Source organism: Tenrec ecaudatus, chromosome 5 (assembly GCF_050624435.1).
Source record: "Tenrec ecaudatus isolate mTenEca1 chromosome 5, mTenEca1.hap1, whole genome shotgun sequence".
Classification (NCBI taxonomy): Eukaryota; Metazoa; Chordata; class Mammalia; order Afrosoricida; family Tenrecidae; genus Tenrec; species Tenrec ecaudatus.
The window spans coordinates 8,619,082-8,642,226 of NC_134534.1; the positions used below are offsets into that span (position 1 = coordinate 8,619,082).

At 46.9% G+C, this 23,145-nt stretch overlaps 1 protein-coding gene across 1 annotated transcript in view; it reads right to left on the bottom strand.

Moving 5' to 3' along the window:
- The window catches only part of EFR3A (EFR3 homolog A), a 78,329-nt gene that overhangs the window by 33,806 nt on the left and 21,378 nt on the right, over window positions 1-23,145 (bottom strand). Inside the window, exons 2-10 of the mRNA XM_075549250.1 lie at window positions 18,865-18,941; window positions 17,608-17,735; window positions 16,497-16,647; window positions 15,397-15,518; window positions 10,499-10,648; window positions 9,358-9,495; window positions 7,737-7,815; window positions 5,583-5,718; window positions 3,453-3,620 (exon numbers count right to left, since the gene is read on the bottom strand). Coding sequence (XP_075405365.1) covers window positions 3,453-3,620; window positions 5,583-5,718; window positions 7,737-7,815; window positions 9,358-9,495; window positions 10,499-10,648; window positions 15,397-15,518; window positions 16,497-16,647; window positions 17,608-17,735; window positions 18,865-18,941 — 1,149 coding nt within the window. The remainder of the gene's footprint in view (window positions 1-3,452; window positions 3,621-5,582; window positions 5,719-7,736; window positions 7,816-9,357; window positions 9,496-10,498; window positions 10,649-15,396; window positions 15,519-16,496; window positions 16,648-17,607; window positions 17,736-18,864; window positions 18,942-23,145) is intronic.

A 23,145-nucleotide genomic window follows, 5' to 3' on the forward strand; every position in this document is an offset into this window, starting at 1 on the left:
GCTACTGGGGCTCGTTTGTTCAGAGAAAGCCTACAGGCCCTGAAGAAATCCGTAACTGGGCCAACTCTGCCTGCTAAAGAAGTTGGTAATCAGCCCACCGCCTTGGCTTCTCTAGACTGCTCAAATGGTTTCAAATGTCATTATAACAAGCCAGGTCTAGAGTTCAGCATCATGGTTGAAACGCAATTGAAATGATGTAAAAACCAGACGGCCCTGGTCCCCTTGCCAATTTCCCAGGCGTGGTGGGTTGGGAAGAGATGTACACTGCGCCTGCTGGGACTGGTGGCGATTTACTCCTGGCCCGTTTCTATGGAAAGGTCACCAGGCTATCAGGTTGTGGCTGGATCCACATAGGTCTTTGAGATGCAGCGCAGTCAGCTCAGAAACCCCTTGCATTTGCATTATTTCTGAACGACCAGTTGGGTTTCCAACCGAACGTGGCAGTTTTTATTACTGGTATCAAGTATCTACTTACACAAACCCAAAGTGGCCGACGGGGTATTTTGACTGAGCCTAGGGACAGGGGTCTTTCCCTTCCCGTTATCACATGCTTCTCCCCCTTCACTCAAAGACCTCCCCATCACAGCATTACCAACACTCATCAAGCGGCATAGTTTGAAGTAACACCCAAGGTGCCCTTGGCTGTGGGTCTAGGAAGTCACTTGATGCATTAGCTCCTGGGCTCCTCACAGCAATCTTGTGAGCTTAGGAATGACCACGACCCTCCAGTTCCTCTATGGACAGTAAGAGAGCGTGCAACTAACATGAACGCTATGGTTTGAAGTAAGGACTATATACTTGCAAAACCTCTGCTATTTTTCCTTTTTAACTTCTTCCATAAGGGATTTTGAACTTTCTAATGACCCAATTAGGAATGTCCTTAACCACTCACAAAAATCAGACCCCAATTTTCTGTTCTAAGTAAGTCAATCATTACCACAAAGACATCATAGAGTAGCATGGACTTCTGCTGAACACAGATTCCATTCCAGACTGACCAACTGTAGTGGAAGCCGCTTAAAGCATCAACAAGCACCACCACTCAGCCCTACAGAGCGAGTCCCTGGGATAGGAACGTAGACTTGGGCTCTACCTGCCCGTGAGTTTTGTGTTAATTTGCCCTCACTTTGCAATGACTAATGCTCCTCAGCAAATTCTTCCTCACATCCACTTTTAAGTCAATGATAAGGACTGGAGCCATGCCGTGCTCTCACGTACAGCTAAGTAAGACCCCTAAGCAGCCCCCATGCCAACATAACTACCAAATCAACTTCAAGACACACTCAGGAACAGATCACAGGCATAACCAGGGCACCACCTACATTCAACAACGCTGACAAAGATTTCCAAAGGTGACTGCATATTGAGTCACCTGGGGAGACGTTACCCTCCGGAGGCTCAGGTTTCATTCCAAACCAATTCAGCAGTCTTCCGGAGGCAGAAACTCCAGTATTTTAGACTCCTAGTGATTTCAGAGGAGCCCTGGGGCACTGTGGCTGCATGGGGGGCAGCGTGCGACCTGTGCGGTCAGTGATGCAAAACCACCAGCGGCTCCTTGGGAGAAAGATGGGTTTCCTACTCCCGTAAAGAGTTTCTGTCTCAGAAACCTACACAGGGCCAGCTCTACCGTTTTATAAGGTCACTGTGAGTCAGCAACCGCTCCATGACAGTGAGTTTGGTATCGGGTCATTTCATCCCTGGTGGCATAGTGAGTACTGAGCTGGACTACTAACCACAAGGTCAGTGGTGTGAAAGCACCAGCCGAACCGCTGGGAAAAAGATGAGGCCTTCTACTCCCAGACAAAGTTATAGTCTCAGAAAACCTACAGGCAGGGTAACTCCACCCTAGCCTACTAGCTCCCTGAGTCGGAATCCACTGGATGGTAGTAAGGTAACTTCAATGTGCTGCAAAGTTTGGCAATCAGTGCTAAGGAAACTGTTCTTTCTCTCGCCCACATATATAGTCAGCTGAAGCCAGCTCAGTAGCAGACACCAATTAATGCTAAGATTGCTAAAATCTCACAAATAATCACTGTAGAACAACAGAAAGGCAACTCATTCACCGGGGGAGGTGGGGTGTGTGTATACATGTAAAACCAGAGTGTCGGGCGGGATCTGCAGTGAGGGTCCAGCTTACTCTACACCTTTGGCCACTTGGGATTTCTGAAATGACGCACAATGACCTAGAACCAAAAGAACAGGCAGGGACCTACATGTTCTTAAGAGAAAAGAGGGCTTGGCAGAGCGCTTCCTAAGGTAAAATGCAAAAGTTGCGACAGCCTGCTGGCAGCCCGTGGAACGCCCACACGATCCATCTCCTACCAGGTCACCAGGGACTTTTCAAAGAAAATCCAGTCTGATCTCAACAACCTTCCTCGGACCAGCCTCCCCGAACCTTTCTCCTCTCACACTCATGTTATTCAGGAAGGACTGTCTCACCGGAACACTGTCCGAGTCTGCGGTAGGTTCATTTTATAACAGAATACTTGAGACCCAATCAATTATGCATTAAACAGTAGCAGTGAACTAACCAGAAGCCACCAAAGCAACTTAATTCTGTGAAAATGAAATTAACTGATCTGAGAAGAGCCTGGGAAACCCACAAATACAAAGCCTTCTCTTGGTGCTACTGCACACTTGACGGGCTTCAGCACAGTGCAACAATTCTTTCCTGTGCTCTGGGAAACCAAACAATTGCATGTGGCCGGCTGTATTTCCCCATTAGCTGTAGGCCTGTCTATGACCCAATTAACAGGAGCCACAGCCAACAGAAGTTAGGGTCGCTACAGGCTGACACGGATTGTTTTAAGAATGAGAACGTCCCTGGCTGGTTTGCGATCCATGGAAACAAAGCCTTTCTGAGCAACCTACAGTGTGCTAGGCAGTGTTTCCAAGATACTTGGCCTTTGTCCTCCTGGGGACAAAGACCCCATGCCGGGTCAGTAGACCCTGCATCCAGTGGAGCAGCCAAGACTCCCCCAGGGACAAGGCCTGCACCTGGGTAAATGTAGTAACCCACTAGGGGGGAAACTACCCACCTAAGAGGCACAGGCCAAGCTCTAGGGGGCATTTGTTCATGACTTGACAATCAAAGAAACCACGGGTAACCAGGAAATAACAGGACCACAGCCCGATTTGGAAATTCTCAAAGCACTCATGCAGTTCCACAAAACTACAATTGGACTCTTCTACAGAAAAGAGCAGGTGCTAACTAAGGTGTTTACAGTAGAAATACAACACACTTGCCTTCAAGTCTTTATACCAATGTACACAGACATGTGGCTTATTTTCCAAATAATAAGTTCTTTGAAAGTCTACACCGTCCCTCATCATCTTGGACAAGTGGTCTGTAGGAGGTCAAGTTCCTTAGCGAGGTATCTTCTGGTTTGTAAACCTTACTGGTTTGTAAATCACTGTTCTGCCTGCAGGGTTCCAAAGGGATATCGACTCACCTATGGTTTGGATGATAGCGTTCTGCACGATCTTCTCATCGCTGTCTTTGGAACATGTGGTCAAGGTGGTACTGCCCGTAGAGCCCCCTTGTAAGTCACCGGCTTCAAACTCCACACTGAGACGCAGGTGCTTCAGCAAGGTGTTGAAGACTTCCAGGACTGTGGGGCCTACAAGAAACCATGGCAGGGACACTGTGACTTGGGAACCTTCTAGGTCTTCAAGAAATCATCACATATCACTGCTGCAGCCCAGGTAGAAGCCACACAACATGCGTGTACACAGAGAAGGATTATCAAAGACTCTTTAACTACCTAACCTTGCCTACTCTAAAAACTGTGTACTGGTTCCACGTGCAACCTGACTGCTAGGTGGGATCCATAAAGTTATTATAGGTTCACTGTATCTGGCAGACTTATTGTGCATCTTCGAAGATTGGAAAAGGGAGACTTTGCCTCAATTCCCGATTATCTTTCAGGTGCACTGGGCTTGCTTGCTTGATACTTGATGCTCTGAGCGCCGGACTGCTCTGCCCATGTTCCCAGCGGCCTATCAGACTGGATTTTCACGAGTGGCTCTTATCTTGGTAGCACCTCTGAACTGTGAGCTCCTCCAGGACAGGTCTCCAAGTGCACATGGCCCTTCAATTGCACAGGTTAGCAGAGAACCTAACTCAGAGTCAGGCACACCTGCACCTCAAAGATGCTGCATTTTTTATGAAGGTTGTGGCAACCCTGCCAACCAACTGAGGCCAGCCTACCAACGCCACTGTCACGACAGCCTGTGCTCACTTTCTACCTCTGTCACACGCTGGGAAGTCTACCATCTCTCAGAGTTTTCATCGGGACGATGAACACCATGAGCCAACCTAACTCTTCTATGCGCTGGGAAGCCAACCCAATCCGTGTGACGCACTTAACCGTGATAATCGCTTTATGCTGGAACAGAACCTGCCAGACCCCTGATGTAAGCCTGTGCTGAATGAATGTGAGGATGCACTGGATCACCTGCACTTCCTTTCACACTTCAAACTATTCCCCCATTACACAATGCAGTTCCTTCCCTCTCTGTTATGAATATGAAAAAGCCATGTACAAAAGAGCACCTCGGATTTGACACTGAGTTACGGATACACCTGATGCTGGTGCTGCTGTCTTCCTCCACGTTGACTTTGAAGGACAGACAGCTCGCTCCCTTGCATGCACACTTCTGTAACAGACCCTTCTGTATCTTACTGACAGGGAGGTGAAGCCGTCGGTTGGTTGGTTGGTCAGTCCAGAACTCCTGCTGGGTTCCCAGACCCAGCTCCACTGCTGCCAGCTGAGACCAAGTTCATTCTCTCAGGCTCAGATGGTTGTCGTATGAGCCTCTTGTCTGTAATGTGTCTACATCTTGCTTCCAGGTGGATTTTCCCATTGTGTTACCTCTGACAAAGGTTTGTCCTTGTTGTAGTGCACCTCTGAGGTCATTTTCCATCCATAGCGGACCCCATGTGACAGAGCCCGCACAGGGCTTCCTGGGCTGTAGCCTCCCGGGGAGCAGGTCATCAGGTCTTACCCCATGGAGCTGCAGTGGGTTCGAACCACCAACCTTTCGGTGAGCAGCCAAAAGCTTAACCGCTGCACCACTCGGGCTCCCTTGAGGAAGAATGAAACCTCAAAGACTGCCAAAGACGGTCATTGCCTGATGTAACTTACAGTCCCTGCTCCACCTTCCACTCGACCACCACGTTCCCATACAAATGGACTAGAGAGTTATAGGCGCAGATGAACCCATTTCCCCTACCCGCTGTGAACCTGGGTTTCCTTAGGTGATTACAATCTGCCTTGCATTCTAGTACTAGATGGAGTTGATGTAACCCCAAGTAAAGGCTTACGTTGCTTCTATCTACATTCCCCAAAGTGTAATGCAGCCGGCACACAAAAACTGCATCCACAGAAAAGGAAGCACGAAGAGGAAGCTGATTTGAAGGGGGCAGATTTATAGGAAACTGCGGAGTCACACATTATAGACGTATCAGACCAATCCACGTCAGCAGAATTCCAAGGGAAAGTAAATGGAACGTGCCTGAGAGCAGAGGGCCACGCGACTGCTCTGTGCACTGCAATGGCCTGTTACAGGCAGGCACTCACCTATGGAACCTTTGGCAGCAATGGCGACAGCTTCTAGCAGAACCTGGATAATACCGGCTCGAACCCGGGGCGGATCTTTTTTACAAGCATCAAGGTGCCCTAGAATCTCCTGGATCACGTGGTGAGAATACTGAGCCTAGAGGCCAAAGAAGGGTACAAAATCGTGGGAACAAGTAGTCAGTAGTTAAAAACTGGTGGCTTTCACTGGAGTTAAAAAAAAAAGTTGACACATGTCCCCTAGGGAAATCGTTAACAATATTATGGTTCTATGAGATGATGTCTAGCCAATAAAACTGCTGGGAGATAAACAGGGATACTAGAAAATACTTGTAATTTCTTAAGTGAAGAGTGCAAAGTATCATGTTCAACAGAACTCAAAGTGTTTTTTAAAAAGCATGGAGTACTAGAATTTTATAGACCTAAAGACTAATCTTGTCTATCTCTGAAGGGATCTATGAGTAGCTGCCATTCTCTCTTATGTACTATCATTTCTAATTCTTCACAACAAACACTGATACAAGCTACGCTTGTCGTTTAATAGGACAAAATGTCAAAAATAAGTATTATCACATTTACATAACAAACGTCTTCATTACCCAATAAAACAAAAATTTTCACTGTGGACACCTACCAATGCTAAAGAGTGAAAACTCTCATCTACGAGAGAACGGCTTTCACAACGAAAAGCGCCCGTGTCCCGGACATGCAAAGCCCCTCGACCTGTGGCCGGGCTGGTTCCGAGAGGGCGCTCTTGAGCAAGCTCCTCCATCTCTCTACAGGCCCGCTTTCCAGCCGGGGATGGAGCTCACGACCGACTCCACTTCCCACCGTTAGGACGAGTCACAAACAAAGCATATACTGTCACGGCACAGCCCGAAGACACAGCTCTTTCTTGATGGATGCAGTGTAATGCCACTTTAATTTAGAATTAGTATTTAACAGTGCTATTATATCTGCACAGTACAGACTCACAACACATTTTATGTATGTTGTTGCTAGGTGATGTCGAGTGGGTTCGACTCATAGTGACCTGTGCACAACAGAACACACACGATCGAGTCCGGGGCTGTCCTCACAGTCTTCTGATGCTTGCGTCCCTCAGAAAGGACAGAGCGGCTTCCACCTGGGGACCCCACACCTGACTGGTCCACTGTTTTTCAGAAGGCTCACAGTGGCTGACCCTTCAGCCGTGGACGGCCGATCCCTTCCTGTCAGTCTGCAGCTCAGGTGAAACCCGTTCACCTGGGTGACTGCTGGTATCTGAAAATACTAGGGCCATAGCTTCCATTCCAGCATCACAGCAACATGCAAGACACCAGTCAGACAAACTGACAGACAAGTGGTAAGTTTTATAGAGAGAAAGGTCCATAAACACACAGTATTACAGACAATGGTATTTCAATACAAAAATTTTAACACCTCAATGTAACATGAGTGAACAAAGTACGTCCAAGATGTAAATTCTGCCACAACCCACATTGAAGGCTGTGTTGCTTCCTCCTGCCTCCGTCAGCTGGCTATTGAAACAACGAGGACGTTTCAGGGCATTCGATATATAGTTGGTATAAAAAAAGAGACCTTAAATTCCATTCACATAAAAGCTAACTGGGTTTGCTCCGGTTTGGACAAAAGCCGAGTTGGTCCCCTGCAGTAGATGAAAGTATCTTTACCACAGGTACTACTGAAACGCAGACACGCCCCGGCGGAGCGGCCAGGGAAGTGCTGGGCTGCTAACCAAGAGGTCGGCAGTTCACACCCACCAGCCTCTTTGGGAGGCGGCTTGCTCGCCTGAAGATGTACAAACAGGTCTCTCTGAGTGAGACTGACTTGAGGGTGGAGAGCGTTAGTTCTGGTTGCACAGGAAGCAGCCAGGGGCTCCCGCTGTATGCCTCTGTAACTACGTACGCATTCCTCCAGTACCGGTTTATTAGTGAAATCGAGCTCACCATACAGAGTAGCACCATGAATGCAGGTCATTTGCTATCTTTTCTTCTTGGCATAAGAGAAAATGAGCAGCAGGTTACAAGATGTAATTTAAAACAGAAACATATTTTATATGCTACCATGTTCTCTATCTAGTTGATAACCTGACATCCATCCACACAGAACCAAAATGACTTTTCGGAATGCAGCCAACAGTGAACACGGTCATACCTGAATGGAATACATTATGACTTTAAAGCAGTGAACCGCAAATTCATTGGGATCCCACAGCTTGTGATGATCTAAGTGCCTGTAAATAACAATCACAAGTTACTTTGACAGTTATCGATTTTTATTACATGCTTTTCCTCAAGAACACTCAACAATCTGTAATGCATAGTAACTAAAAGAAAGAGGTTATTTATTTCCAAGTACATGGTACCTGCAGCTGCTTTTGCGGTCTGAGGTCATCATGTTCACAAATACTGAATCAGTGAGTCCTGACACTGCCTGCCCATCACCCCAGGGACATGGCCACATTTTTAGCAAGTGACCAGAACTTGCTTACGAGGCAGCTCTGTCTCGTGGCCGCAGCCCTGCGGCTCGTGCTGACCAGCACCGAGCTAGCACACGGAGAGTACTCTCTCTGTAAAGCACACGGGGCCTCCTTGGAACAGCGGCATCACCAGCAGGCCCAACAGCACGGACAGCTTGCCCCTCGACAGACCTGCGTGCTGAAATGAGCCGGGGGCGTTGCCATGGTGGCCGCAGCTGGAAATGGAGTGCCGCGAGCCCTGGCTTTGGGGTCACAAAGAGGTAGGGTCTGCCATACCAGTAAGAGCTAGAGCAAGAAGAAAAATCCCCCGCCCCCAATCAGTCAAATGCCACCAGAAGTCTGGCTCTCTGGATTTGTAAAGACCTTTAGAGACTGCTCCAGTTAGTAATCGCACTGCACTAACAACTGGTATTAGATGGTCTGTTTGGCCATCACCGTAAAAATTGTTTTAGTTAGATGTGACCTATTTCTTTTTCTTTTACAGAATTCCCATAGCCCAATCTGTAAGCCATTGAGCTCAACTGGTTTCTTTCAGTCACAGAACCTGCTGAAAATCAAGGAGTTCTCTCGTTTCACACACAATTTTAAGGGTTAGAGGCTCAAAGCTCTCAACCTTGAACTGCAGGGTAAAAACATCTACCCTAAATAGCACTTCCAGATGTCACACTTGGATGACGGTCAGCACCCTGTGCAGTCAAGAAGAAACCACACTCGGATGTTTAATAGAAGGTCGACTGTTCAAACTTTAGAGTGCCCATCTGAGGACAAAGTGAGACCACAAGCTTGACCCGACAGTTGAGATTTTGTGTCTGTGTAGAGAAAACAGATAACTCACAGATATATTTTACCTATAGGATGGAGGAGTGAGATCCCTAATAACCCTGCCCTGATCAGTCACTAGCCATAATCTGGAATTAACTTGGAAGAGGCCATGGGAAAGAGCAGACGGTGAAGCCCCGGGGAGAGAAGGCAGGAAACAGTAGTCAGTCCATCCAACAGGAGGAAGCATCCACCTTGGAGGCTCTGCATTCCACTGAGCTGTTAATATTTCATGAAATTCAAAGCCAGGAGGCGGGAACTCGAGTTAGATGACGCCTATGACATGTGCACATCACGATATCTCATACTCAGGGAGAAAAAGTGAAGTGAGGGCTTGAGCCTGTGTTCAGACGCGTGATGTCCGACTCAGTCCTGGCAGCTTGCCCACGCCACCCCAGCACCCTTCTCGACCACCCAGGCAGGTGAAAGACGTTCACACTGCAAAGCCTGAGCCACCAGAGAAACCCAAGTACGTACGCAAAGACGGGCCGGACAGCGTTGTTCATATTGCCAAAGGTCGCTCGGCCGAGCAGCTCCCGGAGGCAGTTTTCTGCCAGCACAGAGGGGTTCTCTTCCCTGTCAGCTGTGGACGGAGAAGAAGGGGGGCCCAGTCGACTAGGGAAAAAGCAAAGCAAAAGAAATGTAAAAATTCTAATACTAGTTCAAGACGAGGCTTTTTTTTCAGACTATTAAAATGATATGCTTTTACATCCAAAGCAACTTTCAACCTTACTCCTCCCCTCAAGAGTTGCCCACCATCACAGCCTGTCCTCAATCTCTCCCACTCCGCTGCGGCACGTACGTGTAACTACGAGAATGCCCCTTAGGTAGGCACAGTGCTTCAGCAGCAGCTCATTCCTTCGCTCAGTTTCACCCAACTTCTTTGTATTAAAAGCACAACTTTAGTAAGAACCACCATCTACATCCCAAGCTTTCTTAAAAGAACAATCCAGAAAGAGCCTAAAGATTTGGGAGGAGAAAAAAAACCCTGAATATATACTGACTAGCTGTTATTTTTGTTGCTGAGCTGGCACCAACTTGATGACAGTGAACCTGGTCTGGAGTTGGTTCCTGTCGTCATCATTACTATCTTGGTTACTTTTACCTCCCCACTAGGTGCCCTAAGTGAGCAGTGGGGTACAGGTCAGGCTGCTACCCACAAGGTCATTAGTTCAAACACAGCAGCTGCTCCGACGAAGGGTACTCGCTGCTCCATAAAAACGTCCCACCTCAGAATACCACAGGGCAGTCCTACCTTGTTACCATGAGTTACTAGGAGTCAGAATGGACTCAATGGCAGTCGGTTTGGCTTTTGATTTTTCACCTCCCGACAAGAAAGCATGCTGGAGCTCTAATGAATAACAAATGTCTAGCTGTAATCTGCAGTTCTCAGATGAATGACTTTACGTAGTCATTCAATAGCAATCTGTATACTCCATAATAAGCAGCAAATAAAGTATACATTATAAAACAGATGAATAAAACCTACAAGTTTTTTAAAATAAAGCCTAATGTGAGCACTAATAAATTTTATACTCTTTCAACAAAATTACTTATTTTATAATGAAGTATACACACAAGTAACATAGCCTCAGTCCTACCAGCTTGCATGCCATACCTGTCCACCTCTTCGATCTTCTGCATGTTAAACAGCAGGGATGGCACAATTTTATCCATGTGCTGGGGTTCCCAAATGGTAGCCCGAAGTTCATCATTAACTGTTTTTCGAACCACTCCCTGAATGCCCCTTATTCCAGCAATCCGGATGCTGTAAGAGAAAAATAATGTTAGTCATAAAAGAAAGGTTACTTAACAAGTGCCTCTGGATAGTTAAAGGATGGATACTAAATGACTACTGTTAGCATGAGTGATTACAACAAAGACAGAATACAGCCAGTCTAAGATCAGAACTCAAAGGACCATAAAGACGTGTAAGATATAAAAATAATAATTTATAATTTATCAGGGGTCCAGGAAGGTGGGAAAGTGGGGGAGGGAGGGGAAAAAAGAAAAGCTAATACCAAGGGCTCAAGTAGAAAGAAAATGCATTGAAAATGATGACGGCAACATATGTAAAAATGAGTTCAATTTTGTATGGACTGAAATATGGAATGTTATAAAAGCTTAAAGAGTCCCCAATAAAATGATGAATTAAAAAAAAAGAAAGAAACCACTGTTCTAAAAGAAGCTACTTTAAAAGTCATCTTTGAAAATCCGGCATTTAAAGTTTAAAAGGATTGCAAAGTCTGGCGACATCAAACTATCTGGTATGTGCACCGTCAGTAAAATCATGAACACTGCCTTTGCGTCCCTTAGCTTTTCCCAGTTAAGAACTCAGTTAAGGGCAGTGAATCTCCCCCACTTCTTGCTGAGACACCCAGGAGCTCGGTGAAACTGAACACACGAACACCCCCCCAGTCTTTCCTCAGCCCACCAAGGTGCAAGCCTGGCAGCAACTGCACAGGTCTCAGAGAGAACGCTGCCTGATCTGTCCATCCCATTAATCCATAGCTCCCAACGTCCTCAAGTGACTTCTCACCGTTGTTTAAAATAAATAAGCTACAGGCTCATGAGCAGGAAGGAAGAGGTGAAACGGCCTATGAAAGCTGCGGCGGAGCATCTTTCCAGCTGAGGTGACCAGGTGGGCCGTTGGCCCTTTAACCAATGGTGGTTGTTTCCTACTTCTCTTTTTGTAGCTGTGAAATGTTAACTGAGTGGATGTTTGACCAAAGCACTGTCTTCCAAAAGCTGTAAACAGGTTGAAAGACTGGAAGATACAGGGGCACGGATGATATAAAGGCTTGTTTCACACAACCATGGGGAAATACTGCCAGTGTTTAGGAGCAGAGATGGGGAAGGGAGTAAGATATGGTGGTAATGACACTGGCCAAGGTAGAAAAGGCAAGTGAGAACCATAAAGACATGTTTCTCCAGTTCCAGAACTACGTACACATCCTGCTCTTGTGCAGCTGTCACACGCAGGCAGATCTAGCACTGCAACCAAAGATGTCTGCTGTGAACCTGCTGCTACTCCCTGGCGGGGGGGGGGGGGGGCAAGGATGGACCTGGGACTCTGTTATCCCCCAGGAGTCTGCTCAGGGTGGTACAGAATTAGCCAGCAAGAGGACAGGGCAGATGATGGTCCAGGAGTGGAAATGAAGTCGCAGCAGTCTGGAGGTGGGGACTACAAACGGCTCCCAGCATCCAATCCTGATGTGACATCTGGCTGAAGCAGCATGTTCCGGCCATCATCTCTGGTGGTCTGTCCCCACCAGGGAGGCAGAATCACCCCGGTATCTACAGTACCGGATAAGCAAGGACTTCACTGAGTCAGTTCATGCCAAGGGCTTCCACAGCCAGTGGCACTCCAGAAGCACTCCCCAAGTGCTGGCTGCTGCTCCTTGGGCTGCGGAAGGGCTTTAGCGGGCTAAATGTTGAGGCCAATCTCCAGGTCGGCAGCTCGAACCCACCAGCACCTCTGGAGGAGAAAAATGAGGTTGTCTGCTCCTATGTCGTAAACCCCACGGAGTAGTTGTACCCTGTTCTCCAGGGTCACTCCGAGTCAGAATGGACACGAGGGCAGTGGGTCCTGGTGATTGGTTGCAAACCATGCTGACCATGATTCCCACCCCAGCAGAAGGCTCTTAGTGTGCGAGCTGCAGGCTGAGGTGTATGATTTTACAAATGAGGGCCATGTTCTGCAAGGCCAACAACAGACATTTTACAAAAATCTCTAGTTATCTTTCTTGTCCTCACCTGCTCTGTGATTTCTATTTGGTAATGTTTTGCTAAAAGTAAAGGGGCTGATTGTAAGTTTCAAAGTTAGAACCTAAAAGGAATATAAATATGTTGTTTTACGCGTTATCAGAAAAAAGATTCCATTCAAACCCACTAAGCACCCTAAAGATTTTCATTTGCTCAATTGATTTGCATTATTTCGACTAAGGAAAGTTGGCATTTTGAGATTTCAAAGGGAATGTGGAAAAGTCTTGAATCTAGGTAAGGGAACTAAAACCCCTTGATTTGGTGAGGACCATTCCAAATTCTTCTGTTTTTAAATAATAAAAAATTTTAAGTGAAGATATGTTCAAATGACAATGTACTTCACTAGGGGGTGCTAAATACCTAAAATAAAAAATAAATTTACAATTCTGAAACAAAACATTAAGGTAAAAAATGCACCCTTTCATAGACCCTATGGATATTATACACACTTTTCAATTACTTTAGTTTATATGTGAAATTTACTTTAATGGGAACTTGAGAAATTCTTGTTTAATCTGTTACCCATTATATTATTAAACAAAGCATACACCATTCTGGATGAGCTTGTAAATTCTAGAAGAACACAGATGCTAACATCTTTTATATACTTACTTCCTTTCGCTAATTTAAGGCGCTCTGGTGGTACGGGCTCCGAGTGAGGCTGCTAGCCTCACCTTGCTCGCACGCACCCATCGCCACGGGAGAAAGATGCGGCTGTGGCTCCTGGACCGATCCGAGCTCTCAGCAACCCACAGGGGCGCTGCTGATCTGTCCCAGACGGTCGCCATGCCACTAAGAGAATCTCTATTCCGACATGCTGGCCTCTGTGCCAACTTAACAGCCTTTGAGAACGGAAATACATTTTATAAAACATTTCTAAAGTGTCCTTGAAGGAGTCCTGGTGGGCTAGGGGTTGTACCTTGGGCTGCATTCCTCAAGGTCAAGTTTGAAACAGTGCCAGAAACCAGAGGGGTCTCTCTGACTGCATTGCTCAATGGCAGTGAGTTTGGTTTAGGGTAGACTGGAAGAAGAGTTCTAATGGTCTTTAGGAGACAGGACCTCAATACTAATAGGGTAATTACACTTCCTTGATTTCTAATGGAAGCCCATGCTCTTCTGCCATCTACTACAGAAACTACTACACTAGCAGCAAGTTACAGAAGTTCAGTATAGTTCTGAAAATGACATTTTCTCTCTGTTTTCTCCCAGGTACAGTAACTTCTTTTAAGTTAGTTTCCTCTAGTGCAGGTTCTCAACCGTCCTAATACCATGACCCTTTCATACAGTTCCTCATGCTGTGTTGCTCCCCCATCTATAAAATTATTTTTGTTGCTACTTCATAACTGTAATTTTGCTACATTTTGAATTGGGTGGCCCCGTGAAAGGTTGTGACCCAGCCGTTGAGAACCTCTGCTCCAGTGTAAATCAATTGTGCTCCCACTGAAATCCATGTAACAGTTCTACACATTCCCTATTTGATATGAAAACTGAAGTGACACACATGCTCAATCGTGACTGTCAAATGACCATATTATTAAAGTGCCTCAGGTGTGTGTCCTCTTCAGATATACTCATCTCAGCCATGCCCTGGTGGCGCAGCAGGCTACACACTGAGCTACTTACTAGCCACATGATCAGTGGTTCAAATCCACCAGCTGCCCAAAACGAGAAAGCTGAAATTGTCCACTGTTAAGTTAGGGTCAGAAACCCAGAGGAAGTTCTGCCCTTTCCTCTCAGGTCACTATGAGTCGGCATCGACTGTATGGCAGTGACTCACAGGAGTCCGAGTAGCACAGTGGGTCAGGCATCAGGCTCCTGACCTCAGCGTGTGTGGTTCGAACTCTCAAGCTTTCTGAAAGGAAAGAACAAGCAGGCTGGGTGCTCCTAGGAAGATCTACCCTGTCTGGAGTGCTATGAGTCCGCACGCAGTCAGACAGCCGGCTTTGGTTTGGGGTCTCAAACAACTTTCTAGACTTACCAGTCATTTCGGCTGTACTTCGGTAAAGTTTTTCATTTTTACAGTAGGTCTCAATCTGAAGCTATGGTTGTTACTCGGCTAGTCTAGAAAAACTGTTTTAAAATGCCCAAATCATTTGTCCCAACACCTTCAAATTGGCTCATGCACTGCTGAGCCAATTCAACAGGCCAGAGTCAGCTACTGCACAGGGTTTCTGAGGCTGTGAGTCTTTACAGAAGCAGACAGTCATGCTTTCTGCCCCCAGGGAAGCTGCTGGGTTGAACTGCTCCCCTTTTAGCCTGTCTATGCTACATGCCCTGAGGCTCCAGGGCTCCGAAGACTGACAGTGAGTCAATAATACCTCCAGTTATTCAATTACTCTATGTGTGCTCATTCTAAAAGTACTTACTGAGGACTATGCACTCCTCAACAGGCGGCTGCACTTAGCCCGGTCATGGAAGCCAAGGCCAGGCCCTCATCACAGAGCACAGAACCAGACCCCCCATGCCTGGGTCAGGGCTGTGCTGCTCACAGATATGCTGGGACAGGCGGAGTATGTGGAGGCTGGGTGGGTAGAGTTTTGATAATATTTGACAAATAAAGTGTGAGCAGAGGAGGACTCTCCTGGAAAGGTGACATCTGACCCCAGTGGGGTGGGCAGCCATGTGGCCATCTGGAGGTGTTGGGAGTGGAGGACAGGAGTCAGAGGCAGGCAAGAGGGGGGCACCTGGGTGCTCCAGGTGAGCAGAGGAGAGGAGAGAGGGCTGTCACTCATGCCGTAAGACGATACCTACTCTGTTCGTATTTCTGGATCGCTGTGGCAGGAATGACACATGGCACTGAATCGAGACACAAAGAAGTCATAGCGCCTGTGATAGGAGGGGGTGTCTTCTTCAATATTTGCAAATTTGACAAACTGAAAAGCAAAGATAAGAGCATACATGTTTGATCACTTTTCCAAAAACATGGCACACACACATTTCCGTACGTTCCTGCACAAGCGAAATGGGCACATCGAGTGAAGGAAACCTGATGTCAGCCCAGGAAAAATGCAGTGAGATGGTCAGATTGAGCGTCTCCTTTCCAATGACGGAAACTGTAAGCAGTCTCCGTGTGTTACAGAGCAGGCCCCTCCAAGCTTTGGTGCACAATTTTGCTTCTCATTAGTTGTCTCATTTCTTAATTCATTTGATAAATGAAGTAGCCTAACATAAACTACAAACTGTTACTTGCAGATTTGAAATATGTAAATATGAGGATCTGCCGGGGTACAGAAGACTGGTGGCTGTAAAGGTGTACATCTAAAGGAATTACGTAACAAACTTTATTGGGGCTCTGGTTTAAAGTGATTCATGATTATCGAGCAAAGGGTCACAAGCACCAGCGCTGGCTCAGACGAAACTGTTAATCTACCTAGTCCAGCGGTTCTCAAGCTGTGGGCTGTGACCCCTTTGGGGGTCAAACGACCCTTTCACAGGGGTTGCCTGATTCTTAACAGTGGCACAATGACAGTGATGCAGTAGCAACAAAGATAATTTTATACGTGGGGGTCACCACCACAGGCGGAACTGCATGAAAGGGAGGGTAGCGGCATTCGGAAGGCTGAGAACCACTGGCCTAATTGGTCCCGCCCTCTGGGCTAGCTGTGGCTCCTGAGTTCCGATGCCAACAAGCCAGGAAGGAATGTGCCAGCTGTGACCCCATTTTGTCTGAACCACCCCAAAACACCCTAGACACAAGACATTTCCAATTTTCTAATATATACAAAGTAACATTATACAGAATTACCTGTGACCATGAGACTTTTAGGCAACTTCCTGGAAAATGTCCAGCCATTTTAAGAGGAGAATCATCCTTTTACACTTTTAATTCACAAGAGAGGGGTCTTACTCACAGAATTCGTTCCAAGCACTTGAAGCTTTGGTTCCCCCGACTCCAGCAGTTTTGCCACCATGTGGAGAAAGCTTTCTACAAATGGCTTGATGCTCTGAGAATGACAAGCCATGAGCAGCTGGTCCAGCGCCTCCATAGCAATCAAGACATACCTGTGGGCCAAAGAAAAGTCCATGTCAGAGCATGTCTAGCCCCCTAATTCTCCAGAAGGTTTCTTACACACCAGGAACACAGAAAGGCAGTTAAATCCGAGAAGGATGCTGGACCGCAGGCATGACTTCACAATGAAGGAGCCTGATGGTGCGGCTACACAAGTAACTCTGAGGAGGAAGGTAAGGCTGTCTGTTCCCGTAAAGAACTAATGGACTTGGAAACCCACAGGGCCGGCTCTCCTGTCCTATGGATGGCTGTGAGTCAGAATCGCCTCAATGGCAGTGAGTGAATTCCAAGTGAAGACTTCACCGTGCCACGGTACACTGCAAGCTGAAAGCACCACCAATGAACCAAGCGACTGCTGTTGAGTGCCTGTGCCCCCACTGAAACAACAAACTAGACTGTTAACAATGGGCGGATCTTAAATGGATTTGATCCTTCACAGATTTGCATCTTGATCAACTCTGACTATCTAACTACTGAAAACACTCAACCACCGGAAACCCCATTACACCGAATCCACTCCTGAGTCATAGTGACCCTCCTACACAGAATTAGATTTTCTTAGGACAAAGAGTTGAGACATGATTAAGTTTAAATTCTAAAGCTTAAAAGTTAGTACTTGAAAATTTCTTAAAAACAAAAGAAAAAGTAGTAAAAAGAAGAATCCAAATATAATCATCCCTCTGTTAGGAAGATGAAATGGTGAAAAGCAATTGTACTTGATGTAGTCAGAAGAAAAGGCCCACCAGCCGTCTCTAGAGGTGGTAGGGCTAGCCCACTGCATGTTCGCAGGTCACACTGGCTCCCACAACTTCACATTTTTGACCCACTCTGGTCATGGTCTAAGACACAACACTGAAAATAAACAAAGGTGAAGTCCTTAAATGACAGGGAGCAGCACAGGAAAAGCAGACCGGCGCTCCTGCACGCGCTTTCTTAGCGATTTGCTTCCTTACCCGGACCGGTGCCTCACAACATCCCTGCTCAATCTTTCCGCCAAGTAAGAACCAATCCGATCCAGTTTCTCTGGGGCTGATACTGCATAAAATGTCAGCTTCTCCATGTCAGCTTTAACGAGGCCATCCTGAAAAATAATTATAAGGACAAGGTAAACAGGTTACTAAAGTTTTCATGCTCTCTCTTGTTCATTACTTTTGGGGCATTTGGAAATGTTGCTTCTCTTTCTCTCTCCTTCGGTGTACAGACTGGCAACCATGCCAGGCCCTTTCTTTTGCAGCCCATCCTCACTTGTGATGACAGACTCGTTTCCTCTGCCTCCAGACTGGACACACCCATCGCAGCTCAGCACACCTGAAGGGCACCTCAGGCAAAGGCGAAAGCTTCAGTGTCTACTTTTCTTAGCATGTGACTGGCTGGTGGGTGCATTACAGTATAGTGTGAAGGATGCTTGTGCTTTATGCCAGGCAACAGATGTACCACATCTCAAGAGTTGCTTAATATGTGCCTTGGTTTATCCACACACAGTTAGCAGCCTATTGCGTGTGATATACTCATCTCTTGTATGTTTCTGAAAGTTTTCATCAGACTTGACTAAAAACACGGCATTTTTTTCTAAATCAATTTAACATTAGACTCCAAGTCTTCAGAAAGTTTAGTTTAAATAATATTATTCAAAATTTGAAACAAGTGGCATTTCATAATACAAGGTTATTATGAAAATCAAATGGCACTTTTTGCAAAAGGCATTTAAATAAAAAGAGCACCCTTGCCCTGGAACCTGCTTCCTTTACTTCTCCCTTCTCGTCCACGTCTGTTCCCAGGCTCTAAGCTCAGACTTCAGTTCCCCTCCCAAGCCCGGGGAGACAGACCGCGCTCCAGTAGCTCCTGCGAGCCCAGTTTCACCTGGCCGAGCACCAGCCCTTTCCTGGTCTGTGTGCGTGTGAGAGCAGAGTAATCTGCGCTGGCTCAATGTTTGCACCCACAGCACTACTTACAGTCAGGTACTAAGAAAGAACCAGATCCAACTGGCTACTGGAATTCATTTCGGATTTCTGCTTCAGCTGCAAAGACTCTGAAAGCTCAACCACCTAGCTACCAAGGGTCCTCGAAAAGTTGTCAAAGAAACATAGAAGTGGTAGTGCTTGGGATGGGCCTCTGGGTGAGTGGAGAGAAATGAAATGGGGCAAGCTTAGGGAGGTGGGCAGGGGAGGTGGGTCAGCAAAGAGAAGGGTCAGGAGGTGGGGATCAATTACTTTGGGGTCTTCAGGGAATATGTTGTCCACCAGGCGCTTGTAACGAGGGCGCAAAGCAGAACAGCAGCAGCACACTCCTGTGTGAAAAGGAGAAAAAGCACAGCGATTACTCAGCGCACCTGTAAGCTCGGGCTTCTCACTAATGGGCTACCCCAGGCAAAGGGAAAACCCAAACTGGCTTAAAGAGGGAAAAGCACGGCAAATTCAATCGTTGAGAAATGAGAACACACAATATATCCGCCTCTCACCACAGATACATCGATGGCGTCCCCACAGTTCCACCCTGTGCTGGCGCATGGTCACGCCCCCATCCTCTGCCTATGCTGTTGTTGGGCGCCACTGAAGCCGGCTCACAGGAACTCTGGGTACAGCAGATGGGAACATGACCAGTTCCTGTGCCAGCCTCACCACCATACGAATCCCACTGTGCGAGTCCCCATCTCTCTCATTAAGGGGCTTCTTTTCCCCAGCCCTCTACTTTACCACGCAGGATGCCCTTCTTCCAGGACTTCCTCTGCCAAATTCATACTCTACATCCTATTATATGTGTATTATCACAATCCATAACCATTATACCCAATCGTATGCCAACGCCTATATATGCACACTACCTGTCCATCACACATACTATTACACCTCCTTGCTGGCCCTGGCCAGTGCACTCCAGCCGGCCCCAGGGTCCTGTGTGGGAGTCCTCGGACGCGTCAGGCCGCTTGCTGTAGGATCGCTGTTCCCTCACTGCAGCAGGCTCGGGCAGCCACTGGAATAACAAGACTCCACTGACCGCTCGCTCCCCTTCCGACTCTGGCCACCCTCGTCTGCACTGCCTTCTGCTTTACCCACAGCACCCGTCACCCAACATATTGCAGGACTGACCTATCCTGCCTATCGTTTATCAGCCGTCCCCTCTCACTCGGACAAAGGCTCAGATGAAGGCGGGGCTCTTGTTCATGCCCAGGCAACTGGCATTGCCCCAGCTCAGAGCAGGCACAAAGCATGTGCAGAGTGAATGCATGAGCAGAATCTCATTTCCATCGCAAGTTCTACCGTGCTGCCCCTTCTGCCCACGTTTACTGGTCTCGCTCAGTCCTTGGGACTTGTGCCTATATTTTCCCCACAGCTTCCTCCTAGCTTTCTGTTCCCTTAAAGAAACCCCGAGGGGCACCTCTACTCTGTCCTGCAGCCGCTGTGGTTCAGAATGACTCGATGGCAGGGAGCGCCTCTGACACGCTGATACTTACATACATGTCCAAAGCCTCTCAAACCCACCATTTTTCTGTGTTCATCTCTCTTATACTCCACAAAATTAGAATACTGGAAAACAGCTAACTTTTTAAGTGAGCATATTCTAGCCTGAGAAACCACCGCAGAATAAAATAATCACTGTTAAACGAGAAGGAAAGTGAGAGCAAAACGCCAGGCTCTGCAGCAGAGAGCAAAGCAGCCAGCGCCTCACCGACCACGCTTTACACTGAGAATCAGCCTGACACCAGTGCGGTTTGCGCTTATGAAAACAAAGCGAGCGCACACTTCAAAAATGCCAGGAAGGACAATTTATTAAGGAGACATAGCGAATACCTACTTAATGAAAAGAGTAGTTAAAAGGCCGTTGTGCAGTTAATAATGCCAAGCCTGATTAGGAAGCCTTAAAGAGCAAAGCACACTGCAATGGCTCTCTAACTGGATAGCTTACAATATTCACCAAGCGTCCTATGATGTCCCGTCATTTCACATTTAGCAATTTCCATCAAGGGTCCGGAAACAGAGAGGCCAAAGAGCCACAGCAAAAGGGTGTGCGCAGCAGCAGTGATGCTTGGTGCAGACCCCCACTGGAAACCCGCCCCCACAGAGCGCAGCAAGGGGCAGTTCCCTGCAGGGTCCACAGCGCTTCCTCTACTTGCAACGGCTGCACAGGGGAAACCACCTTCTAAATCCCTACAACCCACACTCTGCTCTTCCCACATCGAGGTATCAGAAAGGTTCTCAGTGGTGCACTGGTTCAAGCTTTTGGCCCCTAACCAAAAGGTCAGAGATGCAAACCCACCAGCCTTTGCCTTGAGGGCTCTATGGGGCTGCTCTACTCCGTCCCAGAGAGTCAGTGTGAGTCAGAATCGACTCAAAGGCAAGGATGTTCAGCGACGGCAGGAACGCTAGTCATAGGGGGTTAAGGGATTCAGTGAACTGAAGGCTGGTGGATGAAACGAGATAGCCCCTGCGGTAAAGACCACAGCTTGGACCCCGTGAGGCGGGTGTGCTCAGCCCCGTGGGGCCACCACAAGCTGGGGCCAACCCAGTGACAGCACAGGTGTGGCTAACTGAGACAGGAACATAAAAAAAGATGAGAGGTCTGCTTTAAGCTTTTGAGCTTCTATTAAAAAAATAGTCACTCATTCAGTACTCTATAAAAGCTGGCAACCATAAGCTGATAAACTGCCACCCACTTTTCAGGGTGTTTTCTTCCTGATAAAAGAAAAGGATTCCAAAGATTCCACTGGGTTTGTTTTTTTTTTTTCAGATTAACTCACACCAGAAGTCGGTAACTCTTTTTAATGACCAACACAAAATAAAGGTCTGACCACTGTGGGGGGTGCCAAGTGTTTTTCTGTATGTGTCGGCTATCCCTAAAAAGACTTCCCATACATATTAGAATTTATAATGAGATAAATTAAAACCATAGATGTAGATAGGACATGGAGCTAGATGAAAGAGGCTTGTAACTTGATAAGGAGATTACAGGGAGAATTTTACTAGCATTAAAGCAAAGCCAACACTGTACATTAAAAGTGCTATCATGACAAAGAGGCTGCAAATGGGCTGATAAACAAGTCTTAGTGTATCCAGTAGGCAAGGGAAATTCTGCTATTTCCAAAACTTGCTTAATACACTAGGAAGACTCACAGTCTTGACTCTGATATGATACATTGCTTTTGTGTCTAAAAGGCTTTTTCAGAAAAAGTGACCTTAGCACAGACAGATAGCACCAGCTCCCACTTTCACTAAACTAAGCCAGGATAAGCAAATGTGGTGAAGAAAGTTGATGGTGCCGGCTATCAGGCTATCAAAAGATAACAGTGCCTGGGGTCTTAGAGGCTTGAAAGTAAACAAGCAGCCATCTAGCTTGGAAGCAACAAAACCCACATGGAAGAAGTACACCAGCCTGTGTGACCACGAGGTATCGAAGAGATGAGGTATCAGGCATCAAAGAACAAAAAATCATTATCATTGTGAATGAGGGAGAGTGCAGAGTGGGGACCCAAAGCCCATCTGTAGGCAATTGGACATCCCCTTATGGAAGGGTCGCAGGCAGGAGACGAGCCAGTCAGGGTGCAGTGTAGCAACAATGAAACAAACAACTTTCCTCTAGTTCCTAAATGCTTCCTCCCCACCCACTATCATGAACCCAATTCTACCTTACAAATCTGGCTAGACCAGAGGATGTTCACTGGTACAGATAGGAACTGGAAATACAGGGAATCCAGGACAGATGATCTCTTCAGGACCAGTGGTGAGAGTGGAAAGATACCAGGAGGGTGGAGGGAGGGTGGGGTAGAAAGAGGGAACCAATTACAGGGATCTACATATAACCTCCTCCCTGGGGGAAAGACAACAGAAAAGTAGGTGAAGGGAGACGTAGGACAGTGTAAGACATGACAAAATAATAATAATTTATAAATTATCAAGGGTTCATGAGGAAGGGGGAAGCAGGCAGGGAGGGGGGGAAATGAGGAGCTGATGCCAGGGGCTTATGTGGAGAGCAAATGTTTTGAGAATGATGAGGGTAACAGATGTTCAAATGTGCTTTCACAACTGATGTATGTATGGATTGTGATAAGTTGTTTGAGCCCCCAATAAAATGATTTTTAAAAATTCATAAGGAATGAGAGCACAAGGGGAAAAAAAGAAGCTAAGCCAGGAGGCTGGGGGTCACCCAGGCAGGGATGGATGCCAGTCAGCATTCTGGAGCCCGAGAGCAGGAGGGGTCGAGTCCCCAGGTCTCCCATGGCCCAGTTGGGGAAGGAGCGGGCTGTCTCTTGCTACAGCTTTGTTTCTTCATCAGAAAAACAGATGTAATATGTTCCCTCATACAGGTGGTGATAATTCAGTAGTACTTGTATGTAGAATTTTTACCAAGGGTCTACTGTATTCACTCAGTAAAGATTTCTATAAAAGAATAGCTATCCTTAGTACTGCAGAAGGCTTCAGTATTACTATGCAGAAGCAAAAGGTGCAAAAAATCCTGGAGATCACCCTCTCATTGGGGCTAGAGCCTCTACAGTGGAC